At 36.5% G+C, this 19,165-nt stretch overlaps 1 protein-coding gene across 1 annotated transcript; it reads right to left on the bottom strand.

Moving 5' to 3' along the window:
* Nucleotides 1–338: 338 nt before the first annotated feature.
* Nucleotides 339–16,190, bottom strand: LOC149242993 (uncharacterized). The gene is made up of 2 exons (XM_089371093.1): nt 15,608–16,190; nt 339–3,991 (listed from the first exon to the last, which is right to left on the bottom strand). The coding sequence occupies exons 1-2, from the start codon at nt 16,046–16,048 to the stop codon at nt 1,541–1,543; spliced, it is 2,892 nt and encodes a 963-aa protein (XP_089227219.1). The 5' UTR covers nt 16,049–16,190; the 3' UTR covers nt 339–1,540.
* Nucleotides 16,191–19,165: the final 2,975 nt, after the last annotated feature.

The following is a 19,165-nucleotide window of genomic DNA, read 5'->3' as shown; positions in this document are numbered from 1 at the left end:
TATTCTAATCATATTTCCTGTAAGAAGCAAAGCTTAGACTAGTATTGCACATTGGCCATGCAGAGGAAGTTAAACTAATTGATTTTAACAGCCTGTGACCTGTGAATCCAAATTTCTGTATATTCTAATCATATGTCCTGTAAGAAGCAAAGCTTCGAGCTAGTATTGCACATTAGCCATGCAGAGGAAGTTAAACTAGTTGAACTTAACAGCCTGTGAGAAGTGAATCTACAGTAAGGTTTTGATCATTGTGTACTGCCATTCGAGTTTCATATATGCATGCAACTAATTAGGACAGTTAAATCATGACATAGCCACAGAGTATGTCCGATCTCTGCCATCATACTGTGAATAATGTCCTATCTCTGCCTCCATACTCTCATGCTGTTCTTGTAGACTGTTTTGCCACGTAGCCTCTAAAGTACATAGTGTTCATACAGTCAAACTACCTTCAATGCAATAATACCAAACCTAGTGAAGCAAATCCCCATGTTGCCAGGTCACATTTATTACAGTGAATCTTAATAAATTACATGACCTCAGGGAAAGTGATAATTAATGTCAAACTCTCAAACAAAATTAATTACTGAATGCGTTTGACAGCCGATTGATCAACCATCTATTTTAGTTTTTACCTAAAACTAACCATGAACAATTCAGCAATAGTAACTCACCAACTGGTAGAGCAAGCCATGAGTAGACCAAACCCAGTTCATCAATTTTCATGCATAAAAACTGACCAACTGGTAGAGCAAGCCATGAGTAGACCAAACCCAGTTCATCAATTTTCATGCATAAAAACTGACTTAATAGTATTTTATATGGCTGCCGGCAAGTCTTATACTAATAGGTAATTCAGCAATAGTAACTCACCAACTGGTAGAGCAAGCCATGAGTAGACCAAACCCAGTTCATCAATTTTCACGCATAAAACTGACTTGATAGTATTTTATATGGCTGCCGGCAAGTCTTATACTAATAGGTGCTATTACAGTAAGTCCATCTGTTTTGCCTACATTAGAAGTTGCGACTATTGGAAGCGATTTGCTAAATACTAACTCCGATAAAACGCTTCCTCAGGACCACTTCAGACAGACAATTCAGACAATATAAACTGAAGAAAAGTCTAACGCTTTGTATAATATTTTTGAAATCTTTATCAATCTATTAACCACCTTTGAAACAATGTCATGACTAAGAAAATATCAGATCAATTTGTAACTCACCACTCCTATGATTTGTAACGTCCTCTCCTAATATTAAACACCTGATGCACTCTTATTGAAATTCCACGTGTACCACTTGATCAACTCAGCCACCATACCTGTTTCAGATAGTGCATTATTACCAAAGTCATCCCTGTACTTCATCAACTGCAATTTACTCCCTTTTACTAAATCTTGCGAGGTGCATTTCAGCAATATCGTTACAGAAGCTTTTATTTATTTACAGCTTAGTGTTTTACTAAATCTTGCGAGGTGCATTTCAGCAATATCGTTACAGAAGCTTTTATTTACAACTTAATGTCACAACACAAGTATCAAACTTTTTTCAAGATCTCATCCAATATTCTATTGGCGTTTTGGGGTGTGCCTTCCTTGCATAGTGCGTCCATGATGGTGGCATATGTAACCATATCAGGCCCATGACCTCTGTCTTTCATCTGTTCGAATAATTTTATTGCCTCCTTCAGGTTACCCACTCTGCAGAGTCCATTCATCAATGTGGTGTATGTGATAATATCAGGGCTCTGACCCTGGCCTTGCATCTCATAGAAGATCTGGTGAGCTTCGTCTATCCTATTATGCTTGCAAAGCCCGTGTATTAATGTATTATAACTAACTAGATCAGGCCTGCAACCTTTCTCTGGCATCTCTCGAAGAAGCTCCCCTGCCTTCTCCGGATTATCCGCTCTGCAAAATCCATTTATAAGTGTATTGTATGTTATTTGATCAGGTGGAATGCCTATTTTCACCATAACATCTAATAACCCGAGAGCTTCCTGAAGCTTGCCTTCTTTGCCAAGACCATCAATAACAGTGCTGTATGTGATAACATCTGGATTGCACCCTTTGTTTAGCATCTCATGAAGCACTCTGGTGGCCTCCTGCCATTGCCTTTCCTTACATAAACCATTGATAAGTGCATTGTATGTGACAAGGTTAGGGCAAACGTTTCTGCTAGGCATTTCATAGAAAAGCTTCTTTGCCTCATCCAACTTGCCTTTATTACATAAACCATCAATAAGCGCACTGCATGTGACCACATCAGGGGATATGTTTTTGTCAGACATTTCAGAGTAGAGCTTCCTCGCCTCAGCAAACTTGCCTTCCTTACATAAACCATCAATAAGCGCATTGTACGTGACCACATTAGGGCATATGTTTTTGTCAGGCATTTTAAAGAAGAACTTCATAGCCTCGTCCAACTCGCCTTCTTTACATAAACCATCAATAAGCACATTGCATATGACCACATCAGGGGATATGTTTTTGTCAGACATTTCAGAGTAGAGCTTCCTCGCCTCAGCCAACTTGCCTTCCTTACATAGACCATCAATAAGTATACTGTATGTTATTTGATCAGGTGGAATGCCTATTTTCACCATAACACCTAATAACCCGAGAGCTTCCTGAAGCTTGCCTTCTTTGCCAAGACCATCAATAACAGTGTTGTATGTGATAACATCTGGATTGCACCCTTTGTTTAGCATCTCATGAAGCACTCTGGTGGCCTCCTGCCATTGCCTTTCCTTACATAAACCATTGATAAGTGCATTGTATGTGACAAGGTTAGGGCAAATGTTTCTGCTAGACATTTCATAGAAAAGCTTCTTTGCCTCATCCAACTTGCCTTTATTACATAAACCATCAATAAGCGCACTGCATGTGACCACATCAGGGGATATGTTTTTGTCAGACATTTCAGAGTAGAGCTTCCTCGCCTCAGCCAACTTGCCTTCCTTACATAAACCATCAATAAGCGCATTGTACGTGACCACATTAGGGGATATGTTTTTGTCAGGCATTTCAGAGAAGAACTTCATCGCCTCGTCCAACTTGCCTTCCTTACATAAACCATCAATAAGCACATTGCATGTGACCACATCAGGGGATATGTTTTTGTCAGACATTTCAGAGTAGAGCTTCCTCGCCTCAGCCAACTTGCCTTCCTTACATAAACCATCAATAAGTATACTGTATGTAATAACATCGGGATTACAACCCTCTTTTATCATCAGATACAATAGTTTCTTTACTTCCTGGAGCTTACCTTCTTTGCATAGCCGATCCATGAGCGCGCTAAATGTGATTATGTTAGGCTCATGGCCCTTTTGCAGCATAACAGCTAACAACCCGAACGCCTCGTAGGATTTCCCGGCCTTGCAGAACCCATTTATTAGGGTATTATAAGTAACAAGACTAGGAGCTTGTTGTTTGCTCCTCATTTGGTTGAAAACCTTGATAGCGTCCTCGACTCTGAATTTCCTGCAAAACCCTTTGATGAGGGTATTGAAGGTTACGACATTTGGAACATACCCATGTGCTTCCATTCCTTCAAACACTTTGAACGCATAATCCATTCTACCTGTTTCACAGTGACAATTGATGATAATGTTCAAAGTTATGAGATCTGGGATAATGTCGGCTTCAATCATAAGCCTATAAACAGACAATGCAGATTCATGTTGATTCCGTCGAAGCAGGCTACTTAACAAGAGATTGCAGGTGCTTAGAGAGGGGATGGATGTAGATTTAGGTGAAAGCAGGTGCTTGAAGGTGTCCAGTGCCTCTTGAAGTCTGTTGGTGCGACAGAGTGTCTTAATGCGCGTGTCTGCAGAGGCGCTCAAAGTGCGGAAGGAAAGTCGATGAATGGAGATGTTGTTGTTGCAGAGGGAGAGCATTGCGTTCCTCGTGCTAGTGGCCCCCATGTTGAGCAAGCAGAGAACCCAAAAACCTGAGAGAATAGAGATGTGTTTGTGTGACAGCAGCTACTTCTGTGAGTTGAGAGTGCAATGCGAGAGTAAATTGAGAAATGAAATAATTTTATCTCCGTGAAACCCTAATTTATGTGAGTCGAGAGCAGGGTACATCCCTGTGTGGAAAGAAAAAGTTGAGTTAGGAAAAACAAATGGGTAAAACAAAAATTATATTGGAAAGGAGTCAGCCGCTGCACGATGAGCGGGAATGTACGGTGGAACATCCAAAATGTTAGGTGAAACGGATGGACACTGTTTCGCTGATGTTAGGTGAAACGGATGGACACTGTTTCGCTTCTAATGTGTTACAGGGTAATTTTGCTTTTATTAATAAAATTAAGAATAATTTTTTTAATAAAAAAATCATATCATAATATAAGTATTACATTAAAATATATAAAATATTTAAATTAAAATATATAAAATATTTAAGTAGTATTAATAAGTTAAGATCCATTTGTAAAACTGCTTCTGCTTGGCTAAGAGCTCGTCTTCCTCGGACGTAAGGAAACAGGTTAACGGCCCAAGACCCAGAGGCATCTGGCAGGAGTGAAAGCCTGCTCCCTTACGGACCACCAGCGGGTTATTACAGGTGGCGTGGTTTTCCTTGATAACAGTGATGAGTCAAACCGACATTCGCGGATAGCAGCCAGAGATGGCTGTCCTCACTGTTGGTTTGACACCTGAGTTTGATAGGTTTTGCCACCTTCGGAAAAAAAAAAAAAAAGTTAAGATCCATTTTACCTTGTAAAATAGAATAATGATTTTGTAATCATATTCAAATTTAATTAATAAGTACATCCATAGTCACCCCAATTTACTACGGATTTTATAAACCATACTATAATATGGGCCAATACCAACAATATGTCCAAAACCACCTCTCATTTCACAATCCAAATATTTTTTTTAATTTAATTTATTACATTTTTGGGCCGAGGGACAATTTCCATCTCTATATTGAAGGTATGTTGTAATGTCATCTTATATTATGTTATCTAGACATCTTGACGCAGTCAAATTACATGAATATATATATATATTATCCATTTTTAAGGTCACCAAATTTGTGTATGAGACCCCCTTGTTTGTGGGACAAGGGACCCACCAAATTTGTGTCTGACACCCCCTTGTTTGTGGGACAAGGGACCCACCTCCATGCAACGATTTCACTGTTAATGTTTACAAAGGCATACATACTCTACCCCCTTCTTAGGAGGAAACACATGCTCTTAACCATTAGGCCCACTCAAGCTGTAAATTAAAACATTTTGACTTAGTGAGATTACATAAAAATAGAAATTAAACTAAAAAAATAAAATTAATAATTAAACCAACCTAGATCTATCTTAACTCTGAACCTATCAAGCTCTGAGACGGATCAAATCTCTCGAGGTGCAAACCTTTCTTCACTCAGAAAAGACGTTTGCACCTCAAGAGCGCTTGATATATCTGGAGTTGGATCTAAGCTGGTTAAAAATCAAATATAAAAAATTAGATAAGTGAGTATATTGGGTTAAGATTGTTATTTCATGTAAAGTTGTTGTTTATATGTATTGCAAATTGTACATGATATGAAGTTTCAATTTTTTAAAAGAAATTGAAATACACTTACATACATGATCAATCTATATATATCTTTTAAAATAAATGAATAGAATTATTTTAAGAGTTAATTATAGTTGTGTTGATATATAACATTATAATGTTGGGACATTTTTTGGTACTAATCACATTCAGTCACTTACCATTAGTGTAATTATTTATTTATTTATTTAGTTAATCATAACTTGAAATAAAATAAATAACTTAACTGTTTCTTAGTCAAAATTTGTTAGGGAGAGTCAACATATATTTATTTGTAATCATATAGGGTATTATTTTATTTTGATAAATATATTGTAATCCATATTACATTATAATGATGAACCACTTACATTAAGATGATGAACCACAACATTCACTGGTTCGAGCAAAAATTTCTCCTCATCTTTATTGAATATTTTATATTGTGGGTCAAAGCTAGCCATTATCAGCTCTTTCCATCGCTATCACTATTTATTCTGTGGCAAAAAATTATCCTCATCCTTATTGAATATTTTATATTGTGGATCAAAGCTAGCCATTATCAGCTCTTCCATCGCTATCGCTATTTATTCCATTGCCTAGATTTGACTCTCCATCTTTCCATCGCTATCACTATTTATTCTGCGGCAAAATTTTTATCCTCATCCTTATTGAATATTTTATATTGTGGATCAAAGCTAGCCATTATCAGCTCTTTCCATCGCTATCACTATTTATTTTGTTGCCTAGATCTGACTCTGCATCTAGTCATGATGATGATTTCTCCTCATCCTTATTGAATATTTTATATTGTGGGTCAAAGCTAGCCATTATCAGCTCTTTCCATCGCTATCACTATTTATTCTATTGCCTAAATCTGACTCTGCATCTTGTCCTGATGATGAGTCACACCGCTCTTTCCATCGCTATCACTATTTATTCTGTTGCCTAAATCTGACTCTGCATCTTGTCCTGATGATGAGTCACACCGGTTCCTTCGAAAGGCCTTGACAAAATACTCTGGATGTGAGGGCCTTGACAAAATACTCTGAATGTGATTAGTACCGAAAAATGTCCCAACATTATAATTATGTGAGGGCCTTGACAAAATACTCTGAATGTGATTAGTACCGAAAAATGTCCCAACATTATAATTATGGATCACAGAAACCTAAATTCGGAAAATATAACATTATGATAATGAAAAAAAAAATATTAAAAAAACCCACTATTTTTTATTAATAGACTTTTTATATATATAATCACAATTTTTTATCAAGCTTTGATTTTATCCATGATTTTCATTGCTTGAAATCAACAAACAAGTTCCATATAGAATAACACACATCAATCCATACTAGAATTTAGTTTGTACTATCACAATCACATTACTAAATGTGGTTGATATTAATTTCACAAATAATTTCATATTAATATTCACATTAGTATTCAAATCAATATTTAACAATATTAAATTTAAATTTAATGTTTATTAATAAACTTAAAATAATAATAAACCAATATTATTAAAAGCTTAAAGTAATAAAACCTAAAACGGAAGTAAATTTAGCTAAGAAAATTACTAACATCATTTAATATTGTATTAATACTCTTTTTAATAATATTATTTTTAATATTAATTTGAATGTTGTTATTATTTTTAGTTATATTATTAGTGATATTATTTAATGATGATGGTATTTATTATAACCTTAACATTATTATGAAACTTAAATTTATAAAAAAACTAATATTATAAAATGTAAATTTATAAAACTAGTTATATTGTTTTTCAAGTCACACCATACCAAATTTTAACACCACGTTTCATAAAGAATTTTTTAATAAATTACAAGGATAACCATGTTCCACAAATGATTTTTTAATAAATTAAATGGACAAAGAGACTTACTATTGACAAAACTTTTCATATTGTCCATTGCTTCACGTATTAGACGAAGAATATTTGTTTGGCTTGCAATCTCAACCATTCATTTTATTGACAATATAAAATCCATAAGCAAAATTCCAATATAGACCACGACGTAATAGCCTGGGAATTTACCCATAGTTGTAGATCGTAAAACTCCGATGTGTGCTTAAATATTTGCATATTACCACATTTTATGGCCATGTTCCAAAAAATTTGTTTCAAAACATAACAAAAAATTAGCAAATGGATACTTCAAGTTCACATGACATTGTCTAATTGATGCATATATACCTAGAGTCCCTCATCTTGTCCTTGAAAAAAATAGTGTAGAATATACTCCTCGGATGTTGTTGTAGACCTTTTTTGGATAGTTCATCAACAACAGTGCTATGCTCACGATATAGGTGGGAGAAAGTCAAATCTAGAAATTCAACCTGAATCTCTTTGATACTATGCAACTAGTTTATGGGCTTGTGGTGTTCAAAAGTTGTATGACCTTGAACCCAATCTATGGCCACCTTTGAATCTCTGAATACCACCAAATTGTCGATGGAGAGCCATTTTGCGCAAGATAGTACTCCCCAAAGGGTAATGACCTTTTGCACAAATGTTAGTACCTTGACCGTAATTCCACATAAAATGAAATAAAGTTCTGGATTGATAACAATATATACCTCGCACCCACATTTCCCTCTGTTGGTCACCCCATCAAAAAAGTCGACAAGGAATCTGTCCCATATGTTAATGAGGTGAATACTTCTCTTGTGCTTCTGATTAGCCATTGGGCCACACTCATTGAAGTATGCAGCAATGGAATAACAACACTGCTAAATATCTCAACTTGATCCCTCGAAAATATAGGCATTCTTGTAGCACCAAATTCCCTGAAAAATGAATAAAGGGAACACCACTCTGTAACACCCTCCTCCCACATCTACCCAAGTAACTGGCCAACCGGGGTAAACATGTGATGAAAAGTTACTATGATATGATTCGACCTCCTAAGTCACCTTAAGGAAGTGGAAGCAATGGAAACACACCATACAGACCTTCCACATCAGCAACAAGACCCTCAAGAACCATCCCAAACTCTCACGTAACCAACCCCTGAGTCCCACTATGTTTCTTGACCAATTAACCCCTCGACTCTCCCATGATATGGGCATGCCAATGTCCAAAGGGCTCTGGATGCTCACATAACATGGCATGCCAGTGTCCAGGGACTATTTTTCGTAATGTTGTGCCAGCGTCCCCAGGATTTGACCCACTTTTTCAGGTCCAGAGCCCAGGTCACTGCCTATAACTCAATGACACTTCTAGAATCTGTGATTTACATAATAACAAGTCTTACAAATCAAAAACTAACTCCAGGACTAGGCCTGACCATCCCCAACTGGGACTGACATTCTATCAAACACTTGGCATCAATGCAATCTACAAGAAACGAATACAAGACAGAGCATAAATGACTGATAAATCATATGATACTTGACAAGAAGGATCACCACCCTCTTCCCTTAATTGTTTTGACATCAATTAGGTATTGCATCCATTATCCTTTCAGTTACAAGTAAATACATGAAACAACCAATCATATAACCATGCTTATAACCAGCATTAAACCATGAAAATTATAGTGAGATAATAGCCATTAAATCCACATATGAATAAGTACAAAAGCAAGAGAACTTAGCTTTTATTAAACATAAGCAAATCCGACCAGGTTCAGGACTTCCATGTAACACCTGACCGTAGACATGGTTGAACCAAATCTTTCTTTCAGGTCAGTCACCCCCGTGCCATATTCCAAGCATGAATGTGGGATCTCATAGATAAACCAATCCAAAAACAACTAAGGGAATCGAGAAATTAAACCACCTCCACCCTCACCAAACCGCGATCTCACCAAAACCAGCACCGAGATCACAAAACCAAACTGAGCTAGGAATGAGACTGAACTCCATCACTATCCTTGAGGAATTTTCCGTCTCATTGTCTCTTAAGCTTTACTGCAATCCACACCGGATAACCACGAGCAATCCCTACTCCAATAAGTACATTTGCAAACATCTTATAGAAAATTAGAAAAATAGTGTTTACAAAGGAACCTTGAGAAAGTTATTAGCTATCAAGTTCACTTTATATAACCCTTGAGAAAGATGTTTTCTATTAAGTTCACTTTCTAGTAATTCATAGTTGATGCTAATAGTCCTCATTCAATATGGTTGCACTTGTTTTTTTAAGCTTCTACATTCTTGTTGAGATAGTTGCTTCATCACAAATTCCATTTTAATTTTAGATGTAGGTGCATGCTTTCATATATAATATTTATCAACAAAAAATTGACCCAAGTTTTTAAAGCCTACCTTGATAGTATATTTTACCAAAAAACACAAGTTCTATGTTCACCAATCTTATTGTCATGAAATATATAGAATATGAAAAGATTGCATTGTGCACAAACTCGTTTGCGAAAGAAATGTTGTCAAAAAGTTATTTAGTGCATTAATACAGGGCATTGATGACAAGAGGTAGATCAATGTATAAGATAGAGGAAGATAGCATTATGCACAAACTCATTTTCCCAAAAAACATTGTCCGGAAGTTTTATTGAAATATTATTAATCCAACATTGATAATAATTGGCTGTTGCATGAAAGATTTCACCGAAACAAAATCCAAAATTTGAAAATATTAAATCCTAATTCCGAGGAAATTTTCTTATTTGTAAGCATCCAAATAAAAAAATTAGTGTACATTTAAAATGGATATCTCACGTTTACATGTCAAATATCTCCTCTCAAGCTTGCACTTGTCTTTAAAATAAAAATTGGTTGTATTGCTCACAATCCAATTCAATGCTTCACACCAACCATTGTCAAAAATATTGAACCTGGTGCTTCACATAATGGAAGACATGTCATTCGAAGCCATAACCAACGAGTCGTCAACTTCCCAAATCTAGGTCAGTTGGTCAACAACATGAAACAATGAAGATTACCTCGACCCAATAGCAAATATGAAGATTTAATGCTTCCAATTAGTTTGCCTACGTTGCCAACTAGGTTGCATTGACTCAAGGCTTAAGCATAAAAACACGATGAACGAGCTAATGAATTACATCTAATATTGTGGATATGGAAAGACCCGCAGGGCCTTAATAATTTCTAGATGCATTTCATAATAAATAAATAAAATGTAGTAGCACATAAATTGTATAAATCCATAGCTCAAAGGAAGGATGATCGCAAGTAAATAGAGGAGTGAACTTACAAGGCTTGAGCACAAAATGGAATCGGATGAAGGGCCAATGGTGTCAACGTACAATAAGATCATGGGCCTTCAGAGCAACTAGAGCACCAACAAGAAACGAAATTTTCTAAATTAAGACAAACATAACTTTCACAGGATAATGGTTTCTCAATGTGATGTACAAACACTAAATACTGAAGATGAACATAGTGAAAGGACAATACTGAACAGTAAACAAAAATTGACAAGTACCAAAAAATACTAAACTATATCTAGCAGAAACAGAAGGCAGAAAGGGGCAATGCTGAACAGCGAATAGAAGCTGGCATTACAAGGTAATCATTGCTTGAGGTAAAATGAATAGTTATCAAGGGTCGAGGGGTTTAAGAAGCCCACCTGAGAGACACAAACAGAAAATGTTTGCCCAAATCAACATGGAAAGAGCATCTCAATTTCACCACAGGAAATAAAGGCTAATGGGATTTCTAGTTACTAGTTAACAATGAGATTCATCCAGTATTATCTAAACAAGTTGGGGAATTTGACTATTATGAAGAGCCTCATAATGTCCGTCAAGAGGGGAAATATGTTCCATTAAAGGTCTGGTCAACCAGCATGTCTGTTCTACATCAAGACACTGTTGGGAAATTTGTCATGACATGTACACACCATCATTTTAAGGAGAGGATCATTCTCACACGAAATTTGTGTCCTCGATCCTCTTGGTCTACCCTTATGACCTGCAATTTATTTTTTCTTAATAGAATTGGAAGTATATCATTCACCTGATCTTGCTTTGATGTTGACAATGCTTGGTGTGCTTTAAATGTTACCTTGTTGCATGGCATCCTTTGTCTGTATGCATTTTCTATGGTTGAAGTGTAACAGTTTTACTTTTTATTTCTTTTCTTCTACTTAAATATTCATTCCTCCATGATAAGAGTCTGAGTGGCACATTAAAAAGTACTTTTGTATGCACTGTTGAAACGTGTTTGAGATATAAAATGCAGAGTGCATTTTTGTCTACAGCTTGGAAGTAACTCTAATTTATAGTGCATAAGGTCACTGCCTTTTGATGTTTAACCTCCTTGTAACATTCATAGTCAGACTAAAGTTTAAACCACAAAAATATATTATAAGATTTCACCATAATTGCGCACTTCTCAATGATGCATATTTACTTTGATAAGCAAGTTTAACTTACTATCAGAAGGGAGAAATGCTTTCTGGACGCACCTCAGCGCAAAATAGGTTAATTTCATGTCTTAGGAAGAATGATTCGAGCTGTATGATGACCTGAATCCCTCAAATGAAGATACCTCTTTGAGACATAATTCGAAGGTAAAACTAGAACTTTTAATACTTATCTTGCTACATACATTTATATCATCAACCTGGCTTGATGTTGGACTGAACAATTAAATGCTTTTGCTCAATTTTGGAACATATCCACCAGAATTGCATTGTTATTTTTGTTGCCCATAACATTGTACTATCCTCTCCTCTATTCTGAATCTCTTTGTGGAACATAGGATTAACCAGGAGGGCCTAACATGCAACTTCTTCACTCATTATGCTATCTGTAGGTTTGGACTAAGTTGCAAATTTGACAATTTCATGGGACACTTAAATTAGATTATCTTTAGACTTAACAATTGAATCTGCTGGAGGAAATTGTCCAGAACAATCTTCTACATCAGAAGCTAGTCAACAGCCTTCTGGTGTTGAAAATGTAGGAATAGATTCATAGTGTTCCACTTCAAAAACAAAAGTGGCCTTTTACTTTTTTGCGAAGTTGACAGAGTCTACTGGTTTAAATGTGATTGAGGTGCCTTATCCAGTCAACTGGGTGCATAAGCCAAGCTAACATTGTCTGTTCAGGATCCAGGGCATTGATTGACTAAGCAACAGGTAATTTCTTGCTGAGTTGTAACCGGGGTTGCCATGAATTTGACGGACATTATGAAGCTCTTTATAATGGTCGAATTCCCCAACTTGTGTAGATAAGACTGGATGAATTTCATTGTAACCTTGTCAAAAACAATCTTTAACCATGGTATGTAAGTGTAGAGACCAAAATATGATAGAAACGATCTGATAGAAAAAATAGGGTCTTTTATTCTGTTCAAACAATTATTTTGACTATAAAATATTCTCCATACAAACAGAATATATTCTGAAAAGAATTGTAAAATTTAGCAAGCAAGATTAGTTCTCATTTTCAATCTAGAAAACAGATCAGTTCCTGTCATTCATGTCACCTTATTCTTGAAGGACACTTACCTTTAGTTCTTGCAGATGCGATGCTGCAGCCTGGCATTTCACATTAAGCAAACACGAAATTTCATATTTTTGTCCCAAATAATATTATAAATAAAGGTACACTATTTCTGAGATCCCTAAGCTATTGGAGGAAAAGTTCCCCAAGCCACACCACTGAGGGTTGGAGGAAAATTTCCCCAAGCCACACCACTGAGGGTTGAAAAGTTCCCCAAGCCACACCACATGGGATTGCAAATCATAATTCTGGTGCAATATGCAGTAGATGAATTCCACAGTTCTCACTTCCAGCAAAGACTATTATTAACAGCATGACACATTTACAAGTGGTGACAACAGCAAATTTCGGTATTCTAGTCAGAATGGAAGCTTAGAGGTAGCACTTCAAATCAGCCATGCAAAGGAACTTAAACTAATTGATCTTAACAGACTGTGAGAAGTAGATCCAATGTGTGGTTTCCATTTTAAGCATTAGGTACTGTCATTCAAGCTTCATATGTGCGACTGATTAGGAAGTGACCCTAGTCCAAAAAATTTAGGAATATAGCAAAAGAAGCAGAGGGTTTCTAAATTGGAGGATGGTTAAACCAACACCTTTTGCCACAGCCACAAAGTACAGTCAGATTCAGCAGACCTCTCTGGATAAGGTCCGATCTCTGCTTCCATAATCTCATGCTGTTGTTGTAGATTAATTTACCACATAGCCTCTGAAATACATAGTGTTCATACAGTCAGACGACGTTCAATGCGATAACATCAATCTCAGTGAGGCAAGTTCCCATGTTAAGTTTTAAGACAACCAGATGCCATGTTGCCAGGTCAATGCACATATGGTCTTATGTCCTATTATAGCGAGTCTGGATAAACTAATTATATGACATCATGAAAAGTCGTCAATTTCTCAAACAACCTCTCGCACCCATATGAAACCCAGAGTGAGGATCACTGCAGACTGTTAAAGTTTGTCACATGGTACAAAATTACTGAATGCAGTTGACAGCTAATTTAATCGACTGTTTAATTGTACCTTAAACTTCCCATAAGCAATTCGGCATTAGCAACTCAACCACTAGAGAAAACCATGAGTAGACCCTCCATCAATTCACACCCATAACAGAGCTTCATAGTATTTATATCAATGCTGGTAAGTTCATCTATTTTACCTAAATTAGAAATTGTGACTATTGGAAGCAAATGCTAACACTAATTTCCATAAAACAATTCCTCAAGACCACTTCAGACAGACCATTCAGCTAATGTAAACTGCGGCAAAGGCAGATACATTGTATAGTATTTGAAAGCCTTAACAACCTTGCCATCACTAACAGCATATCAGATGAATCTGCAACTCACCGCTGTTATTATTTGCAAGGTCCACTTTATCAATGTCAAATGACAACTCACTAACCATTTTAGCAAACCAATTCTAGGTTATATATGTGAGCACTGTCAATGTTATTTACCTGGGGCACTACACCCGTTGCAAGTACACACCAACTGCTAGGCCAAACCCATTTCAGACTGAACAACTAGTGCATTTAATAAAGATGTATCACCCACTAAGCACTAAATCAGATGTGTTTTCATATTTAACACATAGTGCACTTTTCTGGAAATTTCAATTGGATGATTCCATCAACACAGCCACCAAGCCTGTTTCAGATTGCCTGCCTAGCCTATAATTACCAAAGTTACCACTGCACTTCATCAATTGCAATTTACTCCCTATTACTAAATCTTGCCAGGTGCATTTCAGCAATATCGTCACAGAGGCTGTTATTTGTGGCTGAATATGTCACAGCACCAATATCAAACTTTTTTGAAGATGTCATGAAATATTCTATTGGGCTATTTCGAGTGTGCAGTCCTTGCATAAGATAACATAATTATATTTATGTCCAACTAATGACCACAAAGTAGGTCAAAGAGACTGTTGAGTACAATGATGTCCATAAAATGCGGAAGAACCAAATGGTCTATTCTATTGGGCTATTTCGAGTGTGCAGTCCTTGCATAAGATAAGATAATTATATTTATGTCCAACTAATGACCACAAAGTAGGTCAAAGATACTGTTGAGTACAATGATGTCCAAAAAATGAAGAAGAACCAAACGGTGTTCTGTAAAAAAAAATACAATGGATGAATATAAAAGGTACAATGCAGGAACATAAAAGATACAATGTATGGAATGCCCTAACGGAGAAGATCCAGGGGCTAATGAGTCTGAGGATCAAACCCATCTCTCTCTTCTAACATGAAGCAACTAAAGAACACTGAAAAAAAATCCACAAAATTGACTGGCCCATTGGAAAGTGGGGACTATCCACTAACTCATGGATGCTCATAGTACCTCCATAATAATGGCATGTGCAATCATATCAAGGACAAGACGGACCTCTATCTTTCATCTGTTTGTGTAACTTTATTGCCTCCTTCAGATTACCCACTTTGCAAAGACCATTCATCAATGCGGTGTATGTGACTACATCAGGGCTCTGACCTTGCCGTTGCATCTCATAGAAGATCTGTTGAGCTTCGTGTGTCCTATTATGCTTGCAAAGCCAGTGTATTAATGTACGGTACGTAACTAAGTTAAGCCTGCAGCCTCTCTGGCATCTCCTGAAGAAGTTCCCCTGCCTTCTTCGGATTACCCGCTCTGCAAAATCCATCTAGAAGTGTACTGTATGTTATTTGATCAGGTGGAATGCCTATTTTCACCATAACATCTAATAACCCGAGAGCTTCCTGAAGCTTGCCTTCTTTGCCAAGACCATCAATAACAGTGTTGTATGTGATAACATCTGGATTGCACCCTTCGTTTAGCATCTCATGAAGCACTCTGGTGGCCTCCTGCCATTGCCTTTCCTTACATAAACCATTGATAAGTGCATTGTATGTGAAAAGGTTAGGGCATATGTTTTTCGCAGACATTTCAGAGAAGAGCTTCCCCACCTCAGCCAACTTGCCTTCCTTACATAAACCATCAATAAGTGCATTGTAGGTAACAACATTGGGGCATATGTTTCTCCCAGCCATTTCAAAGAAGAGCTTCGTTGCCTCATCCAACTTGCCTTCCTTACATAAACCATCAATAAACACATTGCATGTGACAACATCATGGATATGTTTTTCTCAGACATTTCAGAGAAGAACTTCCTCCCCTCAGCCAACTTGCCTTCCTTACATAAACCATCAATAAGTACATTGTATGTGACAACATCAGGGCATATGTTTCTTCCAGACATTTCAGAGAAGAGTTTCCTTGCCTCATCCAACTTGCCTTCTTTACATAAACTATCTATAAGTACACTATATGTGACAACATTAGGGTACATGTTTCTCTGGAACATTTCAGAAAAGAGCTTCCTTGCATCGTCCAACTTGCCTTCCTTACATAAAGAATCAATAAATGCATTGTATGTGACAACATCAAGGTATATATTTCTCCCATACATTTCAGAAAAGAGCTTCCTCGCCTCATCCAACATGCGTTCCTTACATAAACCATCAATAAGCGAACTGTACGTGACCACATTAGGGGATATGTTTTTCTCAGGCATTTCAGAGAAGAGCTTCATCGCCTCGTCCAACTTGCCTTACATAAACCATCGATAAGTGCATTGTATGTGACCACATCAGGGGATATGTTTTTCTCGGACGTTTCAGAGAAGAGCTTCCTTGCCTCATCCAACTTACGTTGTTTACATAAACCATCAATAAGTATATGGTATGATTACACCCCTCTTTTATCATCAGATACAGTAATTTGTTGACTTCTTGGAGCTTACTTTCTTTGCATAGCCGATCCATGAGCCTGTTAAATGTGAATGTGTCAGGCTCATGGCCATTTTGCAGCATAACAGCTAACAACCCGAATGCCTCGTGGCACTTCCCGGCCTTGCAGAGCCCATCGATTAGGTATTATATGTAACATGACTAAGTGCTTGTTGTTTGGGTTTCATTTGGTTGTAAACCTTGATGGCGTCCTCGACTCTGAACTTCTTGCAAAGCCATTTGATGAGGGTATTGAAGGTTACGACATTTGGAACATACCCATGTGCTTCCATTCCTTCAAACACTTTGAACGCATAATCCATTCTACCTGTTTGACAGTGACAATTGATGATAATGTTCAAAGTTATGAGATCTGGGATAATGTCGGCTTCAATCATAAGCCTATAAACAGACAATGCAGATTCATGTTGATTCCGTCGAAGCAGGCTACTTAACAAGAGACTGCAAGTGATGAGAGTGGGGATGGATGTTGATTTAGGTGAAAGCAAGTGCTTGAAGGTATCCAGTGCCTCTTGAAGTCTGTTGGTGTGACAGAGTGTTTTAATGCGCATGTCTGCAGTGGCGCTCAAAGTGTAGAAGGAAAGATGATGAATGGAGGTGTTATTGTTGCAGAGGGAGACCACTGTGTTCCTCGTTGTAGTGGCCGCCATGTTGTGCGAGCAGAAATGTGTTTGTGTGACAGCAGCTCCTTCAAACCCTAATGAGGAATGAGATTGAAACCCTAATTTGTTGAAGGTTTTATTTATGTGAGTTGAGAGCCTGTGTGTAAAAGGAAATGAAATTTTATCTCCATATAGGAATATGTTACAATTTGAAAAAGTTAGTTCGTATTAAAAAAAAAATTATCAAATTTTGATTTCATCTATGATATCTAGTGCCCACGAGTTTCAGGTGAAATAATGTACATCAATTTACACTGAATTCAGTGTGTATTAACATAATATAAGTTGGGTATTTAGTTATAGTTGCAGATTATAAAACTAATTTAGATATTAAATCTGGATCTATGAAGGGTTGAGAGGGATCAAATTTCTTTTCATTGTAAACGATGTTTGCATTTCAAGAGATTAGATCTCTCTCTAGTCTTGGTAGATCCGGATTTAAGATGGATGTAGGCTGGGTTAATTTCCCCTTTAAATAGGCTATATTTGACATGAATACCATAGGTAAATACCATTAATTCTCAATATCATAGATCATTTTTATTTTTATTTCTATTATTATTATCATTTTTATTTTTATTTTCACTTTTACTTTTATTATTATTTTTATGGGTTATTTTTATTTTTAATTTTTTACATTATTTTTACCAAGTTAAAATGTTTAGTTTACATTACATTAATCTTTTAATTTAATCTAAGTAATTAATTTTTATATAATTTGACTTAGTCAAAATGTTAAATATTACATTACAACATCTCTACCATACTGGGCTAGAGTGCCTCTTGCTTAAATATTTCACATTACCACATTTTATGGCCATGTTCCAAAAAATGTGTTTTAGTCAAATACAAAAAAACATAACAGGAAATTAGCAAACACATACTTAAAGTTCACGTGACATTGCCTAATTCATGAATATATACCATAAGTCCCTCGTCTCGTCCTTGAAAAAAAACAGTGTAGAATATACTCCCCAGATGTTGATGTAGACCTTTTTTAGATAGCTCATCAACAACAGTGTTATACTCAGATATATGTGGGAGAAAGACAAATCCAAGAATTCCTCCTCGAGGAGTTACTCTTATGTAGAACAAAAGTGATGTGGTAATAGGCCTCGTGTGCATAAATCTGCCCATATTTAGTACAATCATCCCATTTGCAGGTTTCCCTCTTTGTCTTTTAATGTTAAGCCATCCATTTATAAGTTTTGTATGTAAGAATCCCATTGCACAACCAACACACCATATAGACCAAGTTGTTTAGAGTTGCACCATGAAGGATATGAATAGGGTGAACTAGGATTCAGAAAGCTCTGATTTAAATAATATATCCCCATGTTGTGTATAAGTCGAATGAGATGTACCAGCAGAATGTGGTCCCCCTCAAATACCCTAATGGGATTTAAGCCTATTTCCACCTTATTTCCAACCCCAACATACCATTTAAGATTTCCAATCAGTCAATTTTTTATTTTAATCATACTAGACCAAATGCATGAGGGCATTTTTTAAACCACGGCCCCAATCTGAATCCATGCCTGCATAGACAATATTTTTAAATATTTTGCAACTATAATACCATGCCAAATACCATAACCATTGAGAGCATGATAAAGGTTCTTTATCAATAAATCCCAACCAAAATATTCAATATTTAAAATACCCCAACCTCCATCCTCCTCCCTTTTGGAGATGC

Source organism: Pinus tabuliformis, chromosome 8 (genome assembly GCF_031772625.1).
Source record: "Pinus tabuliformis cultivar Carrire ecotype Pingquan chromosome 8, CPIR1, whole genome shotgun sequence".
Lineage (NCBI taxonomy): Eukaryota > Viridiplantae > Streptophyta > Pinopsida > Pinales > Pinaceae > Pinus > Pinus tabuliformis.
Note: the sequence above shows the minus strand (reverse complement) of the source record. Positions and strands in the feature narration are given on the sequence as shown.